This window comes from Eschrichtius robustus, chromosome 14 (assembly GCF_028021215.1).
Source record: "Eschrichtius robustus isolate mEscRob2 chromosome 14, mEscRob2.pri, whole genome shotgun sequence".
Classification (NCBI taxonomy): Eukaryota; Metazoa; Chordata; class Mammalia; order Artiodactyla; family Eschrichtiidae; genus Eschrichtius; species Eschrichtius robustus.
In genome coordinates this window covers 2,300,122-2,321,795 of record NC_090837.1, presented here as the reverse complement: position 1 = coordinate 2,321,795, position 21,674 = coordinate 2,300,122, and the positions used below count along the sequence as shown (strand labels likewise).

General features: G+C 54.4%; 1 protein-coding gene across 9 annotated transcripts in view; it reads right to left on the bottom strand.

Moving 5' to 3' along the window:
- RIMBP2 (RIMS binding protein 2) overlaps window positions 1–21,674 on the bottom strand; it is a 75,291-nt gene that overhangs the window by 42,417 nt on the left and 11,200 nt on the right. For all 9 annotated transcript variants that reach the window (XM_068562536.1, XM_068562538.1, XM_068562541.1 and 6 more), the window contains 4 exons: window positions 12,274–12,469; window positions 7,590–7,735; window positions 5,941–6,017; window positions 570–679 (listed from right to left, as the gene is read on the bottom strand). In XM_068562536.1, the coding sequence (XP_068418637.1) occupies window positions 570–679; window positions 5,941–6,017; window positions 7,590–7,735; window positions 12,274–12,469 (529 nt within the window). The remainder of the gene's footprint in view (window positions 1–569; window positions 680–5,940; window positions 6,018–7,589; window positions 7,736–12,273; window positions 12,470–21,674) is intronic.

Here is a 21,674-nt window from a genome sequence, read left to right as displayed (position 1 = left end):
TACTAGGGCAATGGAAGAGTTTAGGGAACCGAGGAATCTGGATTTATGAAGCTCCTGGGGATGTCCCATATTCATCCTCTGGCTACAAAGGTTATGAGTTTTGGGCAGAGGAATTCCCATTTCCTGATCTCACACTGTGCAAGGTGCAGGAAGTGGTCAGGCAGGATACGGGGCTGGACCGCCCTAGGTTAATGACAGAGGCTGAAGGTCAGTGGGATCGCTGTGAACCAGATGAGGTCCCCTGAAAGGGTCCCTGGCCCTGCCTCGGAGAAGGTGCTGGGCTGTAAGAGGGGCGGGGAGGAGAGACCCTCATCTGTCAGTCCCACGTGTCTGCAGGAGCTCCTGGGAAGCTCTGTGGACGTGAACATGAGAAGGTATCCACCCCGTGTCAGAGGGCTGCTTGGGGTTAAAAATAGGAAACCCCACTCAATCAGACAAAAGGGGAACAAACACCTCGTAACTCTGGAGGGCGGGAGGGTCAGAGCAGAGGCTGGGACGGCCGGGAGTGATGGGCGGCCCGGGCCTGGCCTGGCCTGTGTGTGCCACCTGCCCACCACGCTCTCACTGACCTTCGTAGAAGCCGTCCTCGTCCATGTCTCCATAGACGTAGAGGTACTTCCCCGCCGTGAGGGGCAGCTCAGCCTCCGGGTTCTCATTTGGCCCGTCGAAGGGGTTGTAACTAGAGAGAGAAACAAAACCCATTCAGTAATGCTCTGGATGGAAACCAACCCCAGCCCGTCCCTTGCAGAGCTCGGGGCCTCCTCCCTGCTGTCGCCAGGACATTTTAGACCCACGCGATGGTTCGGTGCTCGTGGATTGTCCATGCACTGAAAACTCAGGCCATCGGTAGCTCAACTCACACAGATTTCATGCTAAATGGTAGTTCTGGAGGCAAGCTGTACACTGAGTCCTTTGTATCAGATGACATTTAAATGACTGCAAATTATATTTTTAAATAAATTTCTAAATCAGCAAGCAAATAAAAAAGTAATTAATCCTATAATCGTCAATATATGCTATTGATCACAGCTAGAATCATATGACATATACTCTTTAGTCACCTGCTTACTTTTTACGCTTTGCAATATGACATGATTATCTTTCCCCTCATGAAATATTCTATCATATCCTTTTTAATGGCTGTATAATACTCCACTGAAGAGATTAACATACTTTATTTAACCAATTTCCTACGTTGGGCATTGATATTTCTTCAAACTTTTGGCTGATATAATCAGTGCTGCATCCAATATCCTTATCAACATATGTGGCACACCTGCCCACTTTCTTCCTAAAGGTAAGCCCCTAGGTAGTATATTTGTTTGGTCAAAGTCCTGCACATTTTAGAGGTCTTGGGTAGGTACAGCCAAAATGTTCTAAAAACGGATGCACATTTTATCTTCCCCTCCCCATTAGGACTGTAAAATGCCCACTTCTCAAATCCTCAAAATATTGGAATTAACATTTTTTAAAGTCATGTCCAACTTGCAAATAAAACATGTGAGATGAATTTTTGATTTTCTAATTAAAGGGTCAATTAATTTAAAATGACAGGAAAGGACTCAACAAGAAAATAAAAGTGACGTTAGCGATCGTGGGAGATGATCACGTAAACAAAAAGAACAAAGGGTGTCACTCAGCGTCCTGTCACACAAAGGGTGAAGCCGCAGCCGCCGCCCTGGGGGCCAGCAGCCCCGTGAGGTACCAGCACTTTCCTCTGTGTGTTTTATTTGGTCCCCATTGACGCTCAGTGAGGAGAGCAGAGATGATAATATCATTCTCATTCCCCATTCTCATGGCCGACTGAAGTGCGACGACTTGTCCAAAGCCACAAGCTCATCAGGAGGTGTGGGTGGGAGCGGAACGAAGGCCTCCTGATTCTCACCCTGTGTGGGTTTAACCACACCACATCGCCCTGTCCCTCAGAGTCCAGAGGTCCAGGGACGTCATCCAACGCCCTGAGGGTTTTACTGAGTCAGTGACTGCCGGGGCATCTGCATCAGGATGGAAAGCAGACGGACGTATGATGTGAAAGCCCAGCGGGTGGAGCGACGCCAAACGTGGTTTCTGGCAGAGGGAATGGCACGTGCAAAGGCCAGGAGGGAGGGAGCACGGTCCCCTCAGGGAACTGAGCGGCCAGCTGCTGGAGAAGGACGGGTGAGGGTAGGAGCGCTGGGGGACGTGGGTCAGAGGGGCCAGATCAGTGTGGATTTAACCTCCAGAGCTAACAGGTATCGGGAAGGAGTTGTCACCTACGGAGTGATGTGATCGCATTTGCGTTTTACAGAGGGGTCCCTTTGATGCTGTGTGGATGGGGTCTAGCTGGGCAGGGAGTGATCTTAGAGGAGATGGAAGGGGGGGCTGCCTGGGTGTGAGGGCTGGGGAGCAGGGTCCCGCAGGACTCGAAGCTTTCTGGCCTCAGGAGGTGCAGATGTGGGTGCAATTACTGAGCAGGGGTTGGCGGGAGCGGGGCTGGATGCGGGGAGACGGGAGGCCCAGGGTCCAGTTGCAGGCGCCTATGCTGCCTAGGCTCAGAGAGGCTGTGGCTGCAGGTGGAGCCTGGAGTGGTCCACGTGCAGAAGAGGTCGCCCAAGGCGGGGAGGATGGAGCAGGAAGACAGGGGACAGGGGCCCAGACTTCAGGAGGCCCGCACTTCACTCTCAGGAAGAGAAGTCTCAGCGGGTGAGAAAGAGGGTGGAAGAGGCCAGTGTGGGGAGGGAACCATGGGCGCCGAGCGGAACCGTGCACCGAGGGGGTGCATCCGTCGGGGGTGGACGGATAAAATGCGGTCTCCCCAAAGTCCGCTGTGATCCGGCTATAGAAGGGGACAGAGCTGCAGCAGGTGAGCCTTGATGACACAATGCTAAGACGGGAAGGAAATGTCCAGAACGGGGAACCCACAGCGACTGAAAGATTAGTGGTTATTTGGGGTGCGGATGGAGGGGATGGGCTGACACCTGAAAGGGACGGGGGTCTTGGTGAGCAGACAGGAACGTTCTCAACTTGACAGTGGCAAGGATGGCACATACTGTGCGTCGCATCTAGAGACTGTCATACAGAGTGAAGTAAGTCAGAAAGAGGAAAACCAATACGGTGTAATGTCGCTTACATGCGGGATCTAGAAAACCAGTCCAGATGAACTTATTGGCAAAGCAGAAAGAGAGTCACAGACGCAGAGAACAAACTTACGTTGACCAAGGCGGGTCGGGGGGTGGGACGAACTGGGAGATTGGGATGGACATAGACACACTACATAAAATAGAGAACTAATAAGGAGCTACTGCAGAGCACAGGGAACTCTGCTCAATACTCTGTAATGGTCTACATGGGACAAGATTCTAAAAAAGAGTGGGTACATGAATATGTATAACAGATGCACTTTGCTGGGCAGCAGAAACTAACACAGCATTGCAAATCAACTGTACTCCAATTTTAAAAAATGGGGGGGTTGTAAGGTATGTGACTGACCCCTCAGTAAAGCTGTTTAAAGGGAAGGGTGCGGGAGGCCTGGGTCGGGTGCCTGCCGGACTTCTGGAAAGGGGCCCCCTGGAGCCTCAGCGAGGCTTGTCCTGCTGTTGCGGGAGGGGAGACCGGGCTGAAGAGGAGGCAAGAGATGGGAAAGCAAAGGCCGCTCCACAGGCAGCTCCTAGAGCAGAGGTGGGAGGAGGGAACGGGGCCACGTGGAGCAGGGCTTCTGCTGTTTCGAGTCTGGGGAAACTTCGAAGCAGGGTGCTGAGTAAGGACGGTGTTTAGCTCCGGCGGGGAAACACCCCCAAACTCCCCTTGCCTTCGAGCCACTCCTCCAGGGATCCGCAGGGTGTTTAGGGAACTCAGATCCGCACGATTCTCTCTGGGACTATTCTCTGCGCTGTTCACAATGTGGTTTGATTTGGCTGGGGGTGAGGTGGTAAACACACCGCCAGGAAAACACCAAGAACACCAGCAGAGAATGGAGATGGAGCTCAGCGAGCGCCCTGGCCGTGGCTGGTGCCCGCGGTGCCGGCTATACACTGGTTGACCGCTCAGGCTTTCTCTCTGCCTGCTTTCACGCTGGCTGAGGATCCAGCCTCTGGATGCCTCAGCTCTTGGGCACCTTCCCCAGAATAAGGTCTCGTCTCCCCGGGAGAGCGGAGGGAGGGCGTGCCCAGGGAGCAGGTGGCCACCGCAGCCTCAAGGGACCAGGCTCATCGCTGGGAAGGGCCCAGCTGGCGAGGGAAACAAGCCTGGAAGCCAGATGAGCGTACCGGCCGCGGCCCCAGCCGGCCGGCCCGGAGGGCTCTGCCTGAAAAGCTGTGCCAGCCCGGCTCCACACACACAGAGGAAGAACCGTCCTCCTGCCAGACATGGGGCGGGGCTGAGCCCGCCTCCTTGGGCCCCAGGACTGGCGTCCTCAAAGCTCTCTCCAGTGATATGGCGATGTCCCCATGGACCCTATGAAGGATGCAGGCGGGGGCAGCCGGCATTCAGATCGGGGCGGGGGGGGCCCTCCTCAGGGGCCGGCTGGCATCCTCATCCAGGACGCCCCAGCCCAGGGCGGCTACTCCACGGGCTTCCGTTATCTGGACGTCGGAAGTGGGTTTGCGTTGGTGAAATTAGTGGGTCAGCGGAAAATAATCCACTGATAGGCAGCATAGTTATTAGAAATGGTTCTCATTGGAGAAGGCAGAAGGCATTGAAGGTATGCAGACGGGCTACATGGAAGCTCACCCACCTCCTCCACGTGAACAGATTTTAAGGATCTAGTGAGGGAGGCATCCACCCTTGGTGACGGCTCCTGAGGTTTGATTCCTAAACAGCTCCGTGCACAGTTCAGTCCCCTTACGGGGGACTCTGGTTGCCCGTCGCCCACTAAGAGGGCAGTGGCGTCTGCTCCCAGAACACTGCCCCGACCGCCCGGCCAACCCAGGAGGCAAAGGGTCACTGGAGCATCTGGAAACACAAGAGCCCAGGTCTTCACTAAGCATAAAGTACGGGAGGTCTGACTGTTCACCGTCTGCTTTTGGTGACTATCTGATTCATCCGTGTCTGCACAGCCAGCAAACTCTGGACCTTATAATGCCTGCTGCATTATAACCAGGCAGGGAAGCTGCAGGGAGCGACTAACCCTCGTCCGTCTGAAGGTTTTCAGTGGTAACCACAAGGAACCTGAGGGCCGTGCATGGCCAGACTGGCTCACGTTGGTGGGCACAGGCACCCAGGTCCTCCAACGAGAGCTCAGCTCCGCAGCTGCAACAGCTACGTGATGTGGCCCAGGCACCGGGCGGGCAGGGAAGACGCCGGAAAGGCACCAAGCAGGGGGCTCTGGGCAAGGGGGCCCCTCTTTGCGTTTCAGCTTGCTGCCTGTCATGGAGTGAACTGTGTCCCCCAGAAGAGACGTTCAGGTCCTGGCCCCTGGGGAGGTGAGCTTATTTGGAAATAGGGTCTTTGCAGGTGTGATCGAGTTAAGACGGGGTCATACTGGAGGAGGGTGGGCCCTAATCCAAGGACAGGGGTCCTTATAAAAAGAGGAGGGAACACCCAGAGACCCACAGGGAAGGAGAGCACGTGAAGATGGAAGCAGAGGTTGGAGCGGGGAGTCTACAGCTGAGGGATGTCAAGGATGCGGACAGCCAGCAGAAGCTGGTCCTCCCCACACCTTGATTTCCCACTTCTGCCTTCCGGAACGGGGAGAGAACGGATTTTTGCTGTTTTTAAGCCACCCAGTTGGTGACAGTTTTGAATGGCAGCCCTGGGAAACTAACACGCCATCCGAACTCTTTCTATCAGAACAGACAAACGCTTGCCGTCCTCCAAAGCCTGGCTGAACTGCCCGCTTTCTCTCGGCACCTGGGAAGGGTCCCCTCAGCTCACGGAGTGTTCCCACCCCCATCACCCCACCTGCCCAGAGGCTGCCCGCGCTTACGGACGCTCAGAGCATGTGGAGAGGACCATCGCTCTTACCTATAGCGGGCGACACACAAGTGGACCTTCCCCGAGTATCTCTGCTTGGCGGTGCTGGAATTCCATTCATTATCCATCTATTAAAGACACAGTGGATGTGCAGGTCATTGAAGCTGTAGGCTTCACATTTCATGCCGGAAACACGCAGGAGATCCCTTCCACGGTCCCCCTGGGCTTTTCAGCCTCAGAGGGTGGGACCCCCATGAAATGCTGCCACACCCGGGTTCTTGGTCTTGGGTGTGACCCAGAGATGGGAGCGGGGTCCCTCACTTCGGGCTTCTTGGTCACACAGAGGACATAAAGAACTTGTCTCCCCCAATACTGTATGATACCACTTCTATGTGGAATCTAAAAAATAACACAAATGAAGGTATACGCACTACAGAAATAGACTCACAGACATAGACAACAATTTTGTGGTTACCAAAATGGGGGAAGAGTTAGGAGTATGGGATTAGCAGATACAAACTACTTTATATAAAATAGATAAGCAACAGGATTTACTGTATAGCACAGGGAACTATAGCCATTGCCTTGTAATAACTTATAATGGAGTATATAATCTGCAAAAATACTGAATCACTATGCTGTACGCCTGACACTAACACAATATTGTAAATCAACTATACTTCAATAAAAATTAATTAATTAAAAGCTACTTTTAAAAAGACCTCATCTTCCCACACCCAGATTGGACTCAAGGTAAGGACCATTCCCCGACATAATTTAAGGCCTGAGACGTCACTGCCCCAGACCCAGGCTCCTTGGAGGACACATTTAGGTAATGCTTTGTGCCCTCAGCCCTCAAGGGCTCAGTGCAGGGAAGGGAGCGCTCACGCGTGGATGGCGCCCGGTGGTCCCCGGGAATCCTGATCAGAAAAAGTGACACGGGGGCTCCTTCCTCCCGATGGCCCTCCCCCTGCCCCGCTCCTCTCTGCTGCCCGAGTCTGCAGGGCACCAGAACGCTGCCTATAGGGGTTCCCTTACACCGGCTACAACTGTCTTGGGGTCGGGGGAGGGAGGAGAGGGCACCAGGCTGGAGGATGAGGAGAGGGCAGCAGGGGAGGGTGGGAGTGACCATGAACCCCGCCCATCCCCGGAGAAGAAGCCCCGGGACTCCTGTCCGGTCCCTCCTGACACTCCCTCACCCGGGGAGAGGGCTCTCCTGGGGGTCACACCACGTCACTCCCCGTCTCAAGGCCTTCAGTGGTTTCCCCCTGGACTTGGACCAAAAGTCGAGAGCTTCCCTGAGGCCTCAACTCACCTCCCCAGCTCCCAGCTTCTCTCCAGCCCCAGCGGGCTTCCCCTGGGCTCCTTCTCACAGATAAACAGACCACGAGTGGCCGAGAAGGGCCACCCTGCCCTCCACCTCGTCCCTCCGGGTCACCGGCCTGTTGGGTTCACGACACTCGCTGTTACCCGACTTCTAGGTGTTGACTTACTTATGGTCATTCAGCCCATGAGAGCAGGGACTCCCCTCCCCACCTGTCTGTAAACTGGGGCCTCACGTCCTGGCACATAGTAGGTGCTCAATGAACGGGGGTGAAGGCAAGAGAAAGGGGGCTGGGGAGAGAGGGGGAGGGCTGCCAACACCCACAGCCCGCATCACGGCGCAGCGGGGCAGCTGCCTCAGCCAGGACAGGACTCACGTCTGATTCAAATCTGCATCTTGGGCCACCAGATCTTGACAGAAAGGCGGGCTTGACGGACAGAGGTTCTGGCTTGTCACCCGGGAGCGGGAGGGGCTGGATATATTCCCCGATCACAGCGCGGCTTCCAATGGAGCTTTCCTGACCTGGACACCAACATTGGAGCAATTTGAAAGAAGACACCAAGGAAATAATCAAAGTGCACTGGTCATTTGCCTTCCCTGTGGGTCTTTCCCTGTCTTTGGCATCAGTCTTGGGCTTTTATTTTGGGACCCACCCATCTCCCACTCTTAATCTACAGCCCCCACTCTGGGCTGTCCATCCGGCAGAGTCCACGCATGGCTACACCAATTGTTTGGTGGAGATGGTGGTGTTGCACATGAGATGGGAAGGTCCAATCAGAGAGAACTTCGTGGGAGTCATGGGCAAAGAGGCTCTCCTTTTCTCTGGCTTAAAATGGAGAGGAGATGAGACTCAGTGATACTGCAGCCACATTGCCACCAGGAGGAGGAAAGTCCATCTGAGAATGGAGACTGCTCATAGAAGGAGGAGCTGGAAGACGGAGAGGGAGGAACTGGATCCGGGTGGCATGGCTGGAGCCCCTGAATCCAGCTGTACCTGAGGCTAAACCTAGGCTCTTCACCTACTCTATGCGATAAATAAATTCCTTTTTGCTCACACCAGTTTAAGCCGGCTTTGCTGTCACTTATGACTGAAAGAGACCTGACTTATACACAAAGTGGCCAGATGGCCAGGTTTATGGCTAAAAAATATCCTTGAGACTCACTAGGACCAAAGCAGATCTGCCCATCCTGTCCTCATGGGGCTGCTGAGCCCCATCCCAGTGACATGTGGCGGGGTGGGGAGAACTGAGCACCTTGACCAATGTTGGCCCGGACTGTCGGATTAAGTCAGGCGTGTTTTTTTAGGATCAGATGTGAATTACAGAAGCAACCATTTCCCTTCCCCACGTTCTCACTGCCTGGTGGCCTGCGGATGTTCCTTTCTGGCTTTGTCTAGTCTCTGGCTGGCTGTGGCTCTCCCATCACAGGGACTGCTGCACTGAGGAAGATGACTCGCTGAGCCCAAATCAGGAAGAACATACAGGGTGAGAAGTGCTCCCACAAAGGCTGCGTAGAAGTCACCCCCAGAGAACCCCCACTCCCCTAGCTGATTAAGAGAACTGAGAACCTCGGGGAGCATCACTGCAACAAAGAACTGATGCTGAAGTGGACCCGGGGTCCCTGCTAGGAGGCCATATCCCAGAGCGCAGCGGCCTGGCTCTGGTCACTGCCCAGGACCCCTAATGACCACAGCAGCCAGCGCTTGGCATACAGCAGGTGCAAAGTCCGTATTTACTGAATTAATTGACTCCCTCAGAAAGCCGGCTGAGGGTGGGCCTGGCTGCAGGGTGCTTCAGTGCTGCAGGGGAGGTGTTTCACCCCGACACAGGACTCGCCCAGGCCAACGAACTGTGAGTGGAAGAGACGTGTCCTGCTTTGGGGCAGAAGCCTTTTTGAGCCAGTGTCTAATTTGTTATGCTTCCTTTCCCTTGCAATGGAACATTCCAGATGGGAGAGGCTCAGCATGCCCGAGTGAAGACAGTGTGGAACCCATTCCCTGAGCCAACCTGAGATGGATGTGCAGTGCGATCGAGAACGAGACTTGTGCCGTTTCAAGCCCCTGAGATTTGGGGATGTTTGTTACTGCAGCTGAACCTAGCCCATCCTGGCTGATACACTGCTGCCGGGAATAGCAGGGGGTGACACCACCAACAAGGTGAAATGAGTATAGTAGAGTCACCTCGTATTCACATTTTACTTAAACAAATCCAGTTGTCTAGAGAAAAATATTTTGTTGCATGTGGCATTTTACCTGCCCTTCTGCTCTCTGAGTGAATGTGAGATTAGAGACAAAATCATGCAGTGCCCTCAGCTGCACACCCCTTCATGCTCCGTGTGTTTCAAGATATGCATTTTCTGGAAAATATGGCCACTAAGGTCAAATCAATGACTTTATCCAGTGTTTCACCAAAACCCAGCTCCAATACTGGAAGGAAACTGGCTGTGTAGGAGCAGCCCTGGGAGATGACATGCCCCCTTCCTAGGAGATTTCTAGGGATGATTCTGTCCCTGTGTGATTTCTGCCTTGCTGCTTGCAGATGTGACTCCACTGCACAGAAGGCGAGTCCCTTAGGGGCTCACGATCAAGCGGTCCTTGTCTTCCTCAACCTTGGGCGGACGCAGCCTCAGGCAGGAGGCCCCCAGGGGATGCACAGCACACCTGCCAGGTCCTGCTCTGATCCTGCACTGGCCCTGCCTGCTCCTTCTGCCCCCCCCCCCCCGCCACCCTCCCCTCCTGCGTAAGGAGGAAAGGCCAGCCCAGCAGCGAGTTCCCTGTCACTCTCACCCTTAAAGGGGCCCCTGCCATCTGCCGTCAAAGAATGACTTTGAGGGGGACTTCAGGGTTGCACAAGGAAGCCCCCTAGCAGGCATTCCTCCCATGACCAAGTGATGCTGGCACACCAAGGATGCGGCAAGAATGATGCCAAGCGTGTCCGGCTTTGCCAGCAGGGGCCCCTCGTGGGCAAGGTAGCAGCTTATTAAATGAGCTGGTCTGTTATCACGATGGCTCTTCCAAATGGCTACACAGAAGCCTTGGTGCAAACCTATCCTTCTACCGGCATCTGAGACAGAGTCCTGTTTTGGTTTTGTTTGTTTTGTTCTTAGTCAGCATGCATTTTCCTCCGTCGTGAATTAGATCCTTTTTTCCAGATAATCTCAACACCGACTGAATCAGGTCAATCACTGCTCCCCTCCCCATCCCCACTGACCCGCGAGCTTGCCCTGGACTAACACATTCTCACGCTGTGCAGCAACGAATTCACGCAGGGGGCCCCGGGCTGCTACTTTTAGAAGGGCCTGCTTGCAAGTTGGGCTGGGCTGTATCCGGGAACACAGCTTCTAAACTGTTCCTACACCAATAGGAAAGGCTCCCTAAGTGACAGGGGGGTTTCCCTGTAACTAGACTGTATGCACGGCCTGGTTTGTGCCGAGCGCCTGCCTTGCTCTGGGGGGTTCTGGGGTTCTGGTGTGTGCCAGGCAGAGGTGCCCACGTGACCAGCCCCCAGTGGACCCTGGATGCTGCATCTCTCCTGGGCGTCCCCGGGTCTCACCACCGCACGCGGGTGGCTGATCGTTTGGCTGCACGGTGGGCGCTCTGGGTGGTCCTTCCAGAGGAAGAAGGCACAGGCTGTCTGCACGTGGATCCCTCCGGACGCCCATCTCTGTGCGCCCACCGTGTGTCTGTCCTGTGTCACCGTAACAGTTCTGAGCCAGGAGGACAACGTTATGCTGAGTCCTGGGACTTACCGACCGTGCTCGGGACCTGGGGACCCTGAAAAACGTGCGTGGCCGAGATCACGTGAACCTCCAGCCCCAAACCTTCTCACCCAGTGGGAGCTGGAGAAATGGTCTTCATTTCTGGGAGGCAGCCTTCCCTGACCACCCGTCTAAGTGGCCCTGGGTCACTTGCTCTCTCGTCACCTGACCTCCCGCATCTGGCCGAGTGGGAAGCTGCCTAGTTGCTCATCTGTCCCCTTGTTTCCTGTCTGTGTTCCCCCCACCCAGAGGGGCTCCACCCAGGGCCTGGTCACCTGCTCAGCATCGCGGCCTGGGGGGGTACCCTGTGCTCAGAACTTGTCTGTTGGGCGGGGGGTGTCCAGACCTCCCTCTCCCTCTGTCTTGTGTTTCACGGCCACTGAGCATTCTCCGAACGCGTGGGCAGGACGGGAAGGGAGCAGGAAGGCGGAATAAGCCAGGAAACGTTATTTTTCAAGATACAGGCAGCATCACCTTGTTTTCAAAATAAGAAGCATCCAAAGAACTCATCCTATGTTCTGATAAGAACTAGGAGAACTCTGGAAATTCTCTCTCTTTTATGGAATTCCAAAGTGAATATCTGACACTCATCTCCAGTACGCTTTAAAAAATCGACTGTTTTACAGGAGGATAAAACTGGGCCTGCCACCCGTTTAACCTTCAGTGGAGAGAAAGTTCCCTGACTGAGTAGGGTACTTTGTTGCCTACACTGGGAACCTTCCATGACGTTAAATTAAATGCCTCTGGGATCAAGACAAAATTCCCCTCCGCCACGCAAATTCAAACGTCCCTGCTCCCCACCCCTGCATCCTAAACACAAAAGTGATGGGCAGGCATTGAAATTCACTGCTGTTAGTACGCTGCCTTTGTCAGAAGGGAAGTTCCAAGTACATCACAATGTCAACAAGAGGTCACTGGATGAAAAGAGGGGAAACAAGGGAAGCTGAGAAGCCCACCTGGCAGATCCCAGTGTAGACCCCAGAGCTAGACCCTTGGGGCCGAGTCCCGGCTCACCGCCTGGCTGGATGACCCACTAAGCCCCTCCACCCGTGTTGTCTGTAGAACGGGGCTCAGAACGTGTGCGAGGCCACGCTGGTCGGCACCCGTCAAGGGCTTAGGACGAGGTCTGGTGCGTGGGGTGTATGTGGGAGACGCCGGCTGGCCTGTACCGCCCCAAGGCCTGCTAGGCTGGTCACCGCCCCGGGTGTGGTGAGATGCTCTGTCACACACCTCCGCCCGCACCCTCGCCAGCGCCCCTTCTCCATCCCGGCTGCCGTGCGAGGGAGGGAGGTCCAGGCACTTACCTTTGCCAATGGGGGAAGCCAGTCCGTTCATGAACCTCCGGAAGGGCTTGCCAGGGGACGAGGGGACGTCCAGGGAGCTGCCTCCCAGCAGGTCGATCTCGCCCGCGTGCTGCCGGAGCTGATCCAGGTCCCGGGACAGCAGGCTGAACTGCTCACTCTGCGCGCGGCATTTCTCCTCCAGCTCCCGCACCCTGCACTGCGCGGCGGAGACCCGGACCCGCGGTCAGCAGGCGGCCTGGGCTGCTGGGGCCCCGCGTGTCTCCGCACGAATGTGTGTCTGTGAGTGTGTGTGCACGCGTGTGCACAGGACTGCATGCCACGTGTGCATGGGTGTGCACAGGACTGCATGCCACGTGTGCATGGGTGGGTGACAGTGCGTGTGTACTGTATGCGTGTGTGTTGCATGGGTGTGCACAGGACTGCATGCCACGTGTGCATGTGTGGGTGACAGTGCGTGTGCGTGTGTATTGTGTGCGTGTGTGTTGCATGGGTGTGCACAGGACTGGGTGCCGTGTGTGCCTGTGTGGGTGACAGTGCGTGTGCGTGTGTACTGTGTGCATGTGTGTTGCATGGGTGTGCACAGGACTGCATGCCACGTGTGCATGTGTGGGTGACAGTGCGTGTGCGTGTGTACTGTGTGCATGTGTGTTGCATGGGTGTGCACAGGACTGCGTGCCACGTGTGCATGTGTGAATGACAGCGTGTGTGTGCGTGTGTGTAGCGGGAGGGCTGCCTCTTTCCTCCACGCGAGAGCGGTGTCTGAACAAACTAAGCTTCCCGTGCACCCTGGCCGTTGGCCAGGTTTCCTCTCAGGGCGAACGTGGGAAAGTACAAGAGCCAAGAAACCTTGCAAACACTCAGATCCCAGCCAACTGCGGATTTTTCTGGGCTCTGTGTACAGCCCGGGCACTTTGCGGTTGGCACGCCTCACTGTAGCTGCTGGAAATTTGGAGCGTGAGGCGGTGACACAGCCCAGCTTTGCGGACAGTCAGTTGCTAACCCCTGGATGCAGTTTTCTTGTAAGCTGCAGAACCCCAAAGCACCCCGCTTTGGCGTTAAAGGAAATTGCTGTTTGCTGGATTGGCTTAGCAACATCGCTGCCGTTTGCAGACATCGGAGACATCTCGGGAGCACTAGGGAGCTGGGAGTGCCCCCTGGGCACACACGGCAGGGAAGGGTACCGCGGGCAGCTCCCCCCATTAACCCCCATCTTTGCCTGTTCTTGGTTCTCAGCGGGGCGGGCGTCATCCAGCCACTCTCCTCTCCCTGGGGAACCGTGGTGCACACTCCCTACACCTCCTCCCCTGGTGCCCTTTCTCCTGCTGTCAGAGCTCCCTGCCCTGGGTCACTGGAAGAGGGGCACAGGGAGGGTCCGCTCTGCCCCTTCCCCTGCACGCTCCCTTCCTGGCACATTCTAGTAGCTCCCTGATTATTTCTCATCTGCCTCCGTGACTAGATCATTTATGCGCCAAGCTTGTGCTTTCTGGTTCCCTGAGACACCCGCAACGCGTTGCATAGCACTGCCACATCGCAGGTGCTCCGTAAATGTTTGCTGAAGCAGAGAAGAGGGGACCCCCTGATCTGCAGGCATCACGTTCCTAGAGGCAGCAGCTTGTGTCATCTGCATGGAGGTCCTGCCTTGTCTCCCTTCCTCAGTCTGTGATAAGTGGAAAATCCCATCTGCTGTATTATTAACCGTGGGCACCGTCTGGCTTCCTCCACTAAAATGTCAACTCCACGAGGGCAGGAATTTTTGTCTGCTTCTTTACCGCTGTGTCCCCAGCACTCGGACTAGAGCTTGGTACCAAGTCGGGGCTTGAGAGATGTTTGGTTTCATGGAGGTGTGCACGCAGGGATGCGGGACAGTGGTAGACTGATGCTCTCTTCCTCTTCCTCCTCTCCCCGCTCCCCCCCCCCCCAACCTTCCCTGTCCCTCCTCCACTGGTGTTAAGCTTTTCAGCTCCTTAGGCCAGAATGAAGTGCTGTTTATGTCTGAGATCATGGAATTCTAAAAATAGACCTAACAATCCCAAACCAATAATTAATTTCTTCGATGCATTTAACAAAATCAGCAGGATTCTTCTCTTAAAAGGCTGAATGAGCTTGGCTACGATTGCCGTCACCACCGAGGAAGGCACAGAAGTGACGCCGGGCTTCCCTGGGCACAGGTGGGGACGTGGAGAGATCCGCCTCCCGCCCGGGCACCCCCCATCGGGGAGACGCAGCACCCGCCCAGGAGCAGCGGTGACCCCAGGATGGCGACATCAGGTGCCTCAAGGCCAAGGGTTCTGGCTCTCCCTGCTCAGCCCTGAAGACTAAATGTTTGCTCCAGGGCTGAGCGACAGGTCCTCACGCAGGGAACAGTCGCCAACAACCCAGCCTCAGGCAAGAAGGGCATTAGAAGAGCCCTGAGCTCACCTGTTCATCCAGGTGTGCCACCAGGTGCCGTGGTGGTGTGTGTGGGAGGGTGTCAGGTGAATGTGGAAGAACACAAACGCCATTTAGATGGCCACGTCCTCATTGTAATGTGCACAAGAAAAATACAACTGGTAATCAGATCCTTCATGTCGCGTGTGTGTGAAAAGTGAACTAACTCAAAAAGCAGATAGATTTTTCATTGATGTAACATTCGTGAAATGACAAGACTAAAGCAATGGAGAGCTGATCAATGGTTGTCAGGGTCTGGGGTTGGGGGAAGGTCCGAGTACTAAGAATTAAGATGAGGGCGTGTCTTTGGGGGGGTGGAGCCATCTGTATTCCCGGTAGCGGTTCATGAATCTATACGTACCATCAAATTCCACAGAATTGAACACCAAAGGAAGGGCAAAGAGTGACCCTCTGTAGTTTGGTTACTGATACTGTGCCTGCGTCAGCTTCCCGGTTTCAGCAGTGTACTCTGGTCACCTACGACGCTGTCCTTGGGGAGCTGGGTGAAGGTACACAGCGACCACCTGTGATATTTTTGTAACTTCTCAGGAATCTCAAAATTATTTCAAAATAGAGAGTTTTAGAAAGTGAATGGATTTTAAAAAAATACGAAATAATCATGGAGAAAATCTCAAAGGCGGTACATGAAAAGCTGGTGCTGTGGGAACATCAGATCAGGAGCCTTGAGCGTTAGGGCAGCCGAGGTCTCAGGAGCCCACACGGAGGTCGAGCATTGAGGCACCTGGAAACAGAGGCCCCGGGCAGGAGCTCTTGATTTGCTGGGGCCGGGGGCAGGGGCGGCACAGAGAGGAAGGAGGGCAGGCTGTGTACTCCTGGCAGGCCCTGCGGGACTCAGACAAAACCAGAGAGGAAGGTCGGGGCTCACGCAGGGGTGCTGAACTGCTGCACGTTTTGGGTGCTACAGTGAACTCCATCTCCTGGGTACCACTGCTGGCTGGCCAGGACCCCAGCTCTTGGACGGCCTCCTTCCAGGGAGCGTTTCTTTGTTCAGGGTCCCCTTCCCTGATGGGGACTGTGACAGGCGGTTTTCCCCGGCAGCTGGCACAGGACGTGCCTGTAGAAAGGGGGGGCTGGCTCTGATGTGAGTGATGAGGGGAGGGTCCTGGGAGCAGGTGGATTGGAGCCGACGTCAAACCATCTTTGTAAACTGAACATCCCCAGAGGTGGTGGGAGGTGCCCACGAGAGGAGGAGCGAGGCAAACCCCCAGGATCTTGGGGACACAGTGAACCAGGGTGTGTACATTCTGTCTAGAGGGGCGTCTACTTCTCAGCATCGGTCCAGACCCACCCTGGGCAAAACTTCCGGTTTTCAGGGAATCTTCGTTCTGATGTAAAATCTCTCAATCGTTAAACGTTGGAGGGTATTTCGAAGGCTTACAAACTGTCTGTCCTGACAAGGCTCACGGAGAGATGGACGTGGCCTGGGGGCAGCCGCTCTGTGATTCCACTTTACATGACAACGTGGATGGCAATCCCAGCCAATCTGGTCAGGTTGGGTTGGATGGCCCTGGTGGCCCCGTGCATGGGCTCCAGCTGCACCCACCTAAGTCCCAGACACACAGGATGATCCCCGCAGGGTCTGGAGCCAGGGGGCTCTGGGATCTGTAGTTTATTAATACGATCCTTCTGGATGGAGAGAATATGTCCCAGGGACTTGAACTTCATTCTGGGGCAATCGGTGTCGTAACTGAGAATCCCACCCCAGGGGAGGTCAATGCAGGTGCTGGGAAGGCTACACTCCAGAGGCCGCTGCCCCGAAGCCATCCGCCACCTGCATCTCCATCCATGCCCAGGCACGCCCACCTAGTATGGTCGATATCAGAAAAATATTGGTAACCCTAACCCTAACCCTAGCCCTAGACATGATGAATGGAAGACATGGGCATTTGTTGGTGAAATTAAAGGTATTCAAAATATGGGATATCTTAGCGCTACCCCACCCTTGAATGAACAGTGTCTAAGACTAGTGTGTTATGGGGGAATGGCGCCCAAGGCTTGGCCTCAAAGTGGTCTTGTGTCCAGATCCTGATTCGGAGGATTTCTGCTTTTGCCCGAGGCTACCAGAACCAGGGCCGGGGCCTCGGCTTCCATGGGGGCTGGTGGCGGAAGCTCCTAAGCGGGCAGAGAAGAGGGATGTGCCGCTTCGTGCCTTCTTGTCAACAAGCGTTTTGTAATACACGTCTGCACACGTGCGACAATTTGGTTTGAGACTTGCTTCCACTGTGACCCGGGAGTGAAGCTGTAGGGCTAAGCCTCTCCCACCTCCCATTTCTACCTCAAAGATTCTAAGAGTCCTGCGTGATCACACCTAATGCTTTGCCCCTCTCTCATCAATTCCTTGCTTTGTTTCTCCTCTGGGTATCCGAGGACACGGCTTCAAGACAGCAGGATGACGATTCCCAAAAGTCAGGCAGCTTCCAGATGCCTTTTCTCGCTAATTTCAGGGGGGAAACGGTCTGAACAACTAGGAGATGAGGCGTAGGGACCCATTAAACCGGAAGAACGTCCCACAGGGGAGCGCTCCCTCTGGAAAGTTCACCCAGCTTCCCTGCTGTTTCCCTCTTCCAGGAAGGAAGCAGGTTTCCCTTCCAGAGCCTCCATGGACACCCTCTCCGGGCTGGGTGGCGACACTGGTGGGGCGGAACCACGCCCGCTTGAATTAACCAGGCTGCTTGAGTGTCCCCATCCCGGTGTGTCCCGGCCCCGCTTCTCCTCACCCTAACCCACCACCTGCGCATCAGGATCGGAGGGCGGCTGCATTCTGGCCACAGCGGGGACAGACGGCACCGTCATCGGGCGAGTAAATTCGAACTGGAATAAACGGCAGAGACTTGCAAATTTGGCTGTGGGTATTTATAAAGACGAAGGAAAACACATCCAAAGATGCACCTGCCAGCGTTCCCAAGGTCCTCCACTCTGTATCTTTCATCTGACTTCCAGGCTTCATAAAGGGGAGCGGATGAGTAGGGCACTGTGCCCTGTAATTAGCGTCCAAACCAGGACCATTTTGAGGGTCCAGGGATGCTGTGAACACTCACGCTAGCACAGCCAAGCCAGGGCGTCCCAGGCAGTGCAGGAGTGATTTGGGAGTAAGTTGTTCTGTGCGGTGTCTTTAGGGGTAAACAAGGTTTGTGGTGCTATTTATTGCTTAATGAGTACCTACTGTGTGCCAGGCCCCGCTGGGGGCTCTCTATGCATGAGTGCTGATGGCCAGAGAGACTCCCAGGGGTAAGCTGGTGTGAGCCCGTTGCATGGGTGAGGAAGACAAGGCCAGATGGACTAAAGACCAAGGTCACACACCCAGTAAGTGGCAGGACACACCCAATCCTCTCTGACTCCAGGCTCTGGGCTGTGTCTAGATCCCAGACCCCCCCACTCCCTCATTCACTCAGAGGGCCTGGAGGAAAGTCACATAAGCTCACTGGGCCTCAGTTTCTTCATCTATAAAATGGGAGAGAAGCTTGCCTTCCAGAACTATGGCAAATTGTAAGTCCAGACTCTGGCGGGCATGGTAGGGGCTCCATAAGCAGAAACTAAGATCTTTTGTCCTCTGTGGGCAAAGGACAGTGCCAGAGGGACGGCTAACTAGTGACTCAATCACCCTTGCCTCTCAGACGGCCGAACTTCTGCTTTCAGCAAAGGTGATGGTGCATTTCAGCCCATGCAAGTATATTAGAATTTCCCCACTTTTCATCATCAGCGGGAGACATTAAGGGTCTCTCCATACTCTTTCACGGTGATTCCCAGTTAAGAAATACCCTCCACTGCCAGGTTAATACCCACACCCGCAGCCAGCTCTTGCCTGCAACTATAATATACACAGAAAAACCCCATCAATTCATCTGAACCGGCTCTGAATTCCAGGATCTTGACAAGTAATTGCTCTGAATTCTAGAATCTTTACAGGACAATGCCATCTTGATACTAAAATGTAACAAAGTAATAACCAAGGGGAGACTTGGGTGAAGATGACTTTTTAATTAATGTTTCGCCTCCTTTAATGTGTATGGAGTCAGCACTATTAAAACACAAGTGTCTTAAACGTTTGCTTTGGTTCACACGATTAATGCCTTTATCAAATTGCCCAACTAAAGCACAGTGACTTCTGCTGCTGGTGGGTCTGGATCATTTGAGTCTTTTGCTTCTGTATAGACAAGCATTAGTCACAGAGGCACCCTGTGTGCAGATAAACACCTTTCACTGATGAGACTTCAAAACCTGGGGCTGGGGGCCTTCCCTGGTGGCGCAGTGGTTGAGAATCTGCCTGCCAATGCAGGGGACACGGGTTCGAGCCCTGGTCTGGGAAGATCCCACATGCCGCGGAGCAACTGGGCCCGTGAGCCACAACTACTGAGCCTGCGCGTCTGGAGCCTGTGTTCCGCAACAAGAGAGGCCGCGATAGTGAGAGGCCCGCGCGCCGCGATGAAGAGTGGCCCCCGCTCGCCACAACTAGAGAAAGCCCTCACACAGAAACGAAGACCCAACACAGCCATAAATAAATAAATAAATGAATGAATGAATGAATGAATGAATGAATGAGTTCCTTTAAAAAAAAAACAAACCTGGGGCTTCCCGTTGACTGTAGCTTTCGTCCTCCCAACTGCGGTTGGGAAGGGGAGCATTAGGGAGATGAAGCTGGAGCCAGAGGTAGTCCTGGGTGGCTGAACCCCCAAATACCTGAGCATCCCCAGTTTCTTTGTCCCTAACAACCTCGCCCTCCAGCTAAGACTCATGGTTACAGGGTACCCAAGTCTACCCTAGGGAGGCAGAGACCCCATCCCCTCAATTCCTGGGGGACAGAGAATTCCTAAGAGATTTAAAGGCAAAGCATTAAGTATAAACTTCTTTATCTGTGCATTTCTCAGATTCTCAGCTTAGCTAATATTCTGTCTGTCCACTTTAGTATCAAAATTGCATTGCCCTGTAAAGATTCCAGAATTCAGATGTGGCAGAGCCATGCCACCAGGCCCCCACCCAGGGAGACTGCACTTCCCAGCCTCCCCTGCAGTGAAGCGGGGCCGGGTCACTAGCTCTGGCCCGTGGCCTGTAAGCAGAGGTGACACTTGTGCCTTCTGTAGCTGAGACACGGAAGAGGTCTCCCTGCCATGGTGATCAGGAAGCCGTACGCTCTGGATGGCACAGCCTCAAGATGCAGGGAGCCTGGATCCCTGAGTCACCACGTGGAGGGGAGCTTCGTGGCGTGTTCCTATATCTGCAGTGGCAAGAAATGAACCTTTGTGTGTTGAGTGTGAGACTTTGGTGTTTGTTACTGCAGCACACCCTGGCCTAACCTAACACACACACCAGAGACCAAGTTCATCTGTTTGATGGGACCAAACATACTCATTTACTCACAAGCACGCTCCCTTGCCAGACGGTCACTGAGCATCTTAACACAAGTCAGGCAAGCAGCATGGTACCTGGGGCCTTGTTTAGGGACCCACAGAAATGGTTTCATTTTAATTTCCTTTACAATCAGAGGAAAACTGAAGATAATAATAATGAATCCAACCTGGATTATATTCGCCTTTGTACCTAAGCAGATGTAAAATATAATTTTAATGTTTTTATGGAAGAAAGGACCCATGAAAGCAAAAGGAGCCCAGGGACCAGGAGAGTCATTGTGCAACTCAGATGCTGGACCCTTGCCTCCAGATGAGCCCTGTCTCCTTTCGAATGAGACCCAGGGATGAACGGAGCCCGTTCAGGCTTGTCCTGGCATCGCCCGCAGGTGGATGCCTCGGTCCAGGAGGAGGGCAGCAAGTGCTGGGAGTGAGGCCATAAATACCTAGGAAGGAGCCCTGGAGAATCAGCCACAAAGCATGCGAGATGCACATGCGAAGCCCTCAGCACTGACACACTGGCGGGAACCAGCTTATCGTGGGCGAGAGTCCCCTGGCAACGGGCCCCAGAACTCGCTGCCTCCTAACCCAGCAGGATTTAGGATTTATGGGCCCCCCAGTCACGGGCCATCTCTTCTCTGCACACTCTTTTCTCAGTGACTTGAGATGGTGTTACCCGTGGACCCTCAGGACCTAGGCTCTGCCCTTAGAAGCTGTGTGTCCCTGGCGGGCGGCTCAGCGTCTCTGTGCCTTGGTTTTTGATCAGCGAAATGAGGAGGCTGATATCAACCTCCCTGGGTGGTATTAAAAGGATTAAGTTCCATCACTCTTGTCACTTGTGACCACATGGTGTGCGTTCCTGTCTCTGCTGCTGCTGGGGAACGGCAGGTGGGCTGCTCGGCCGGCATTTCCAAGTCTGGCTGCTGCGGGAGCTGATCCGCCTTTTGGTACAGCTTTGCTGGCAGGAGACCTGACCCCACCTCGCAGGGAGGTCAGGATTCCGAGGGCAGAAGATTCTGCCGTGTAGTGGTGGAGGGTTTGGATCCTGGCGCCAAACTCCTGGGGCTTTTGCATCCAGACTCTGCTCCTGACTAGCTCCGAGGCTTTGGGGAAGTCACTTCGCCTGACCGTGCCTCGGTTCCCCTGGTTGTCATGGAGACTGAGAGGGACAATACGCCCGTTATCTCCTAGGTAACCCGCAGATGCACCCTTAGAACAGTGCCCGGCTCAGAGAAGGGTTCAATAAACCCTGCTGTTGGCACTGTTGCTGTTGTTATAACTATTTTCTTTTGCTTCTTTGTCTTAAACTCACTCCCTCATAAAGTGCCAAGGAAGCTACGTAGCCGGTACCTGCTCTTAGGCTGTTAGGTTTGCAAACAGAGCTCTCCATCTGGATTCTGAAAAGCTCTGTTCTATTTTCAGTTGACTCCTGACCCCTGTCTTTGCTCAGCCCCCAAGCCAGCCCGGATCGGTCCTTGGGTGTCCTGACCAGGAATAAAGACACCCCCCCATCTCCAAACATCCTGGCCAATCATTCATCAGCAAACAGCACTGAGAAACGTCCACAGAACCGGATGTGTGCGTGTAGGTGTTTTGAGGGGTTCACCTAAC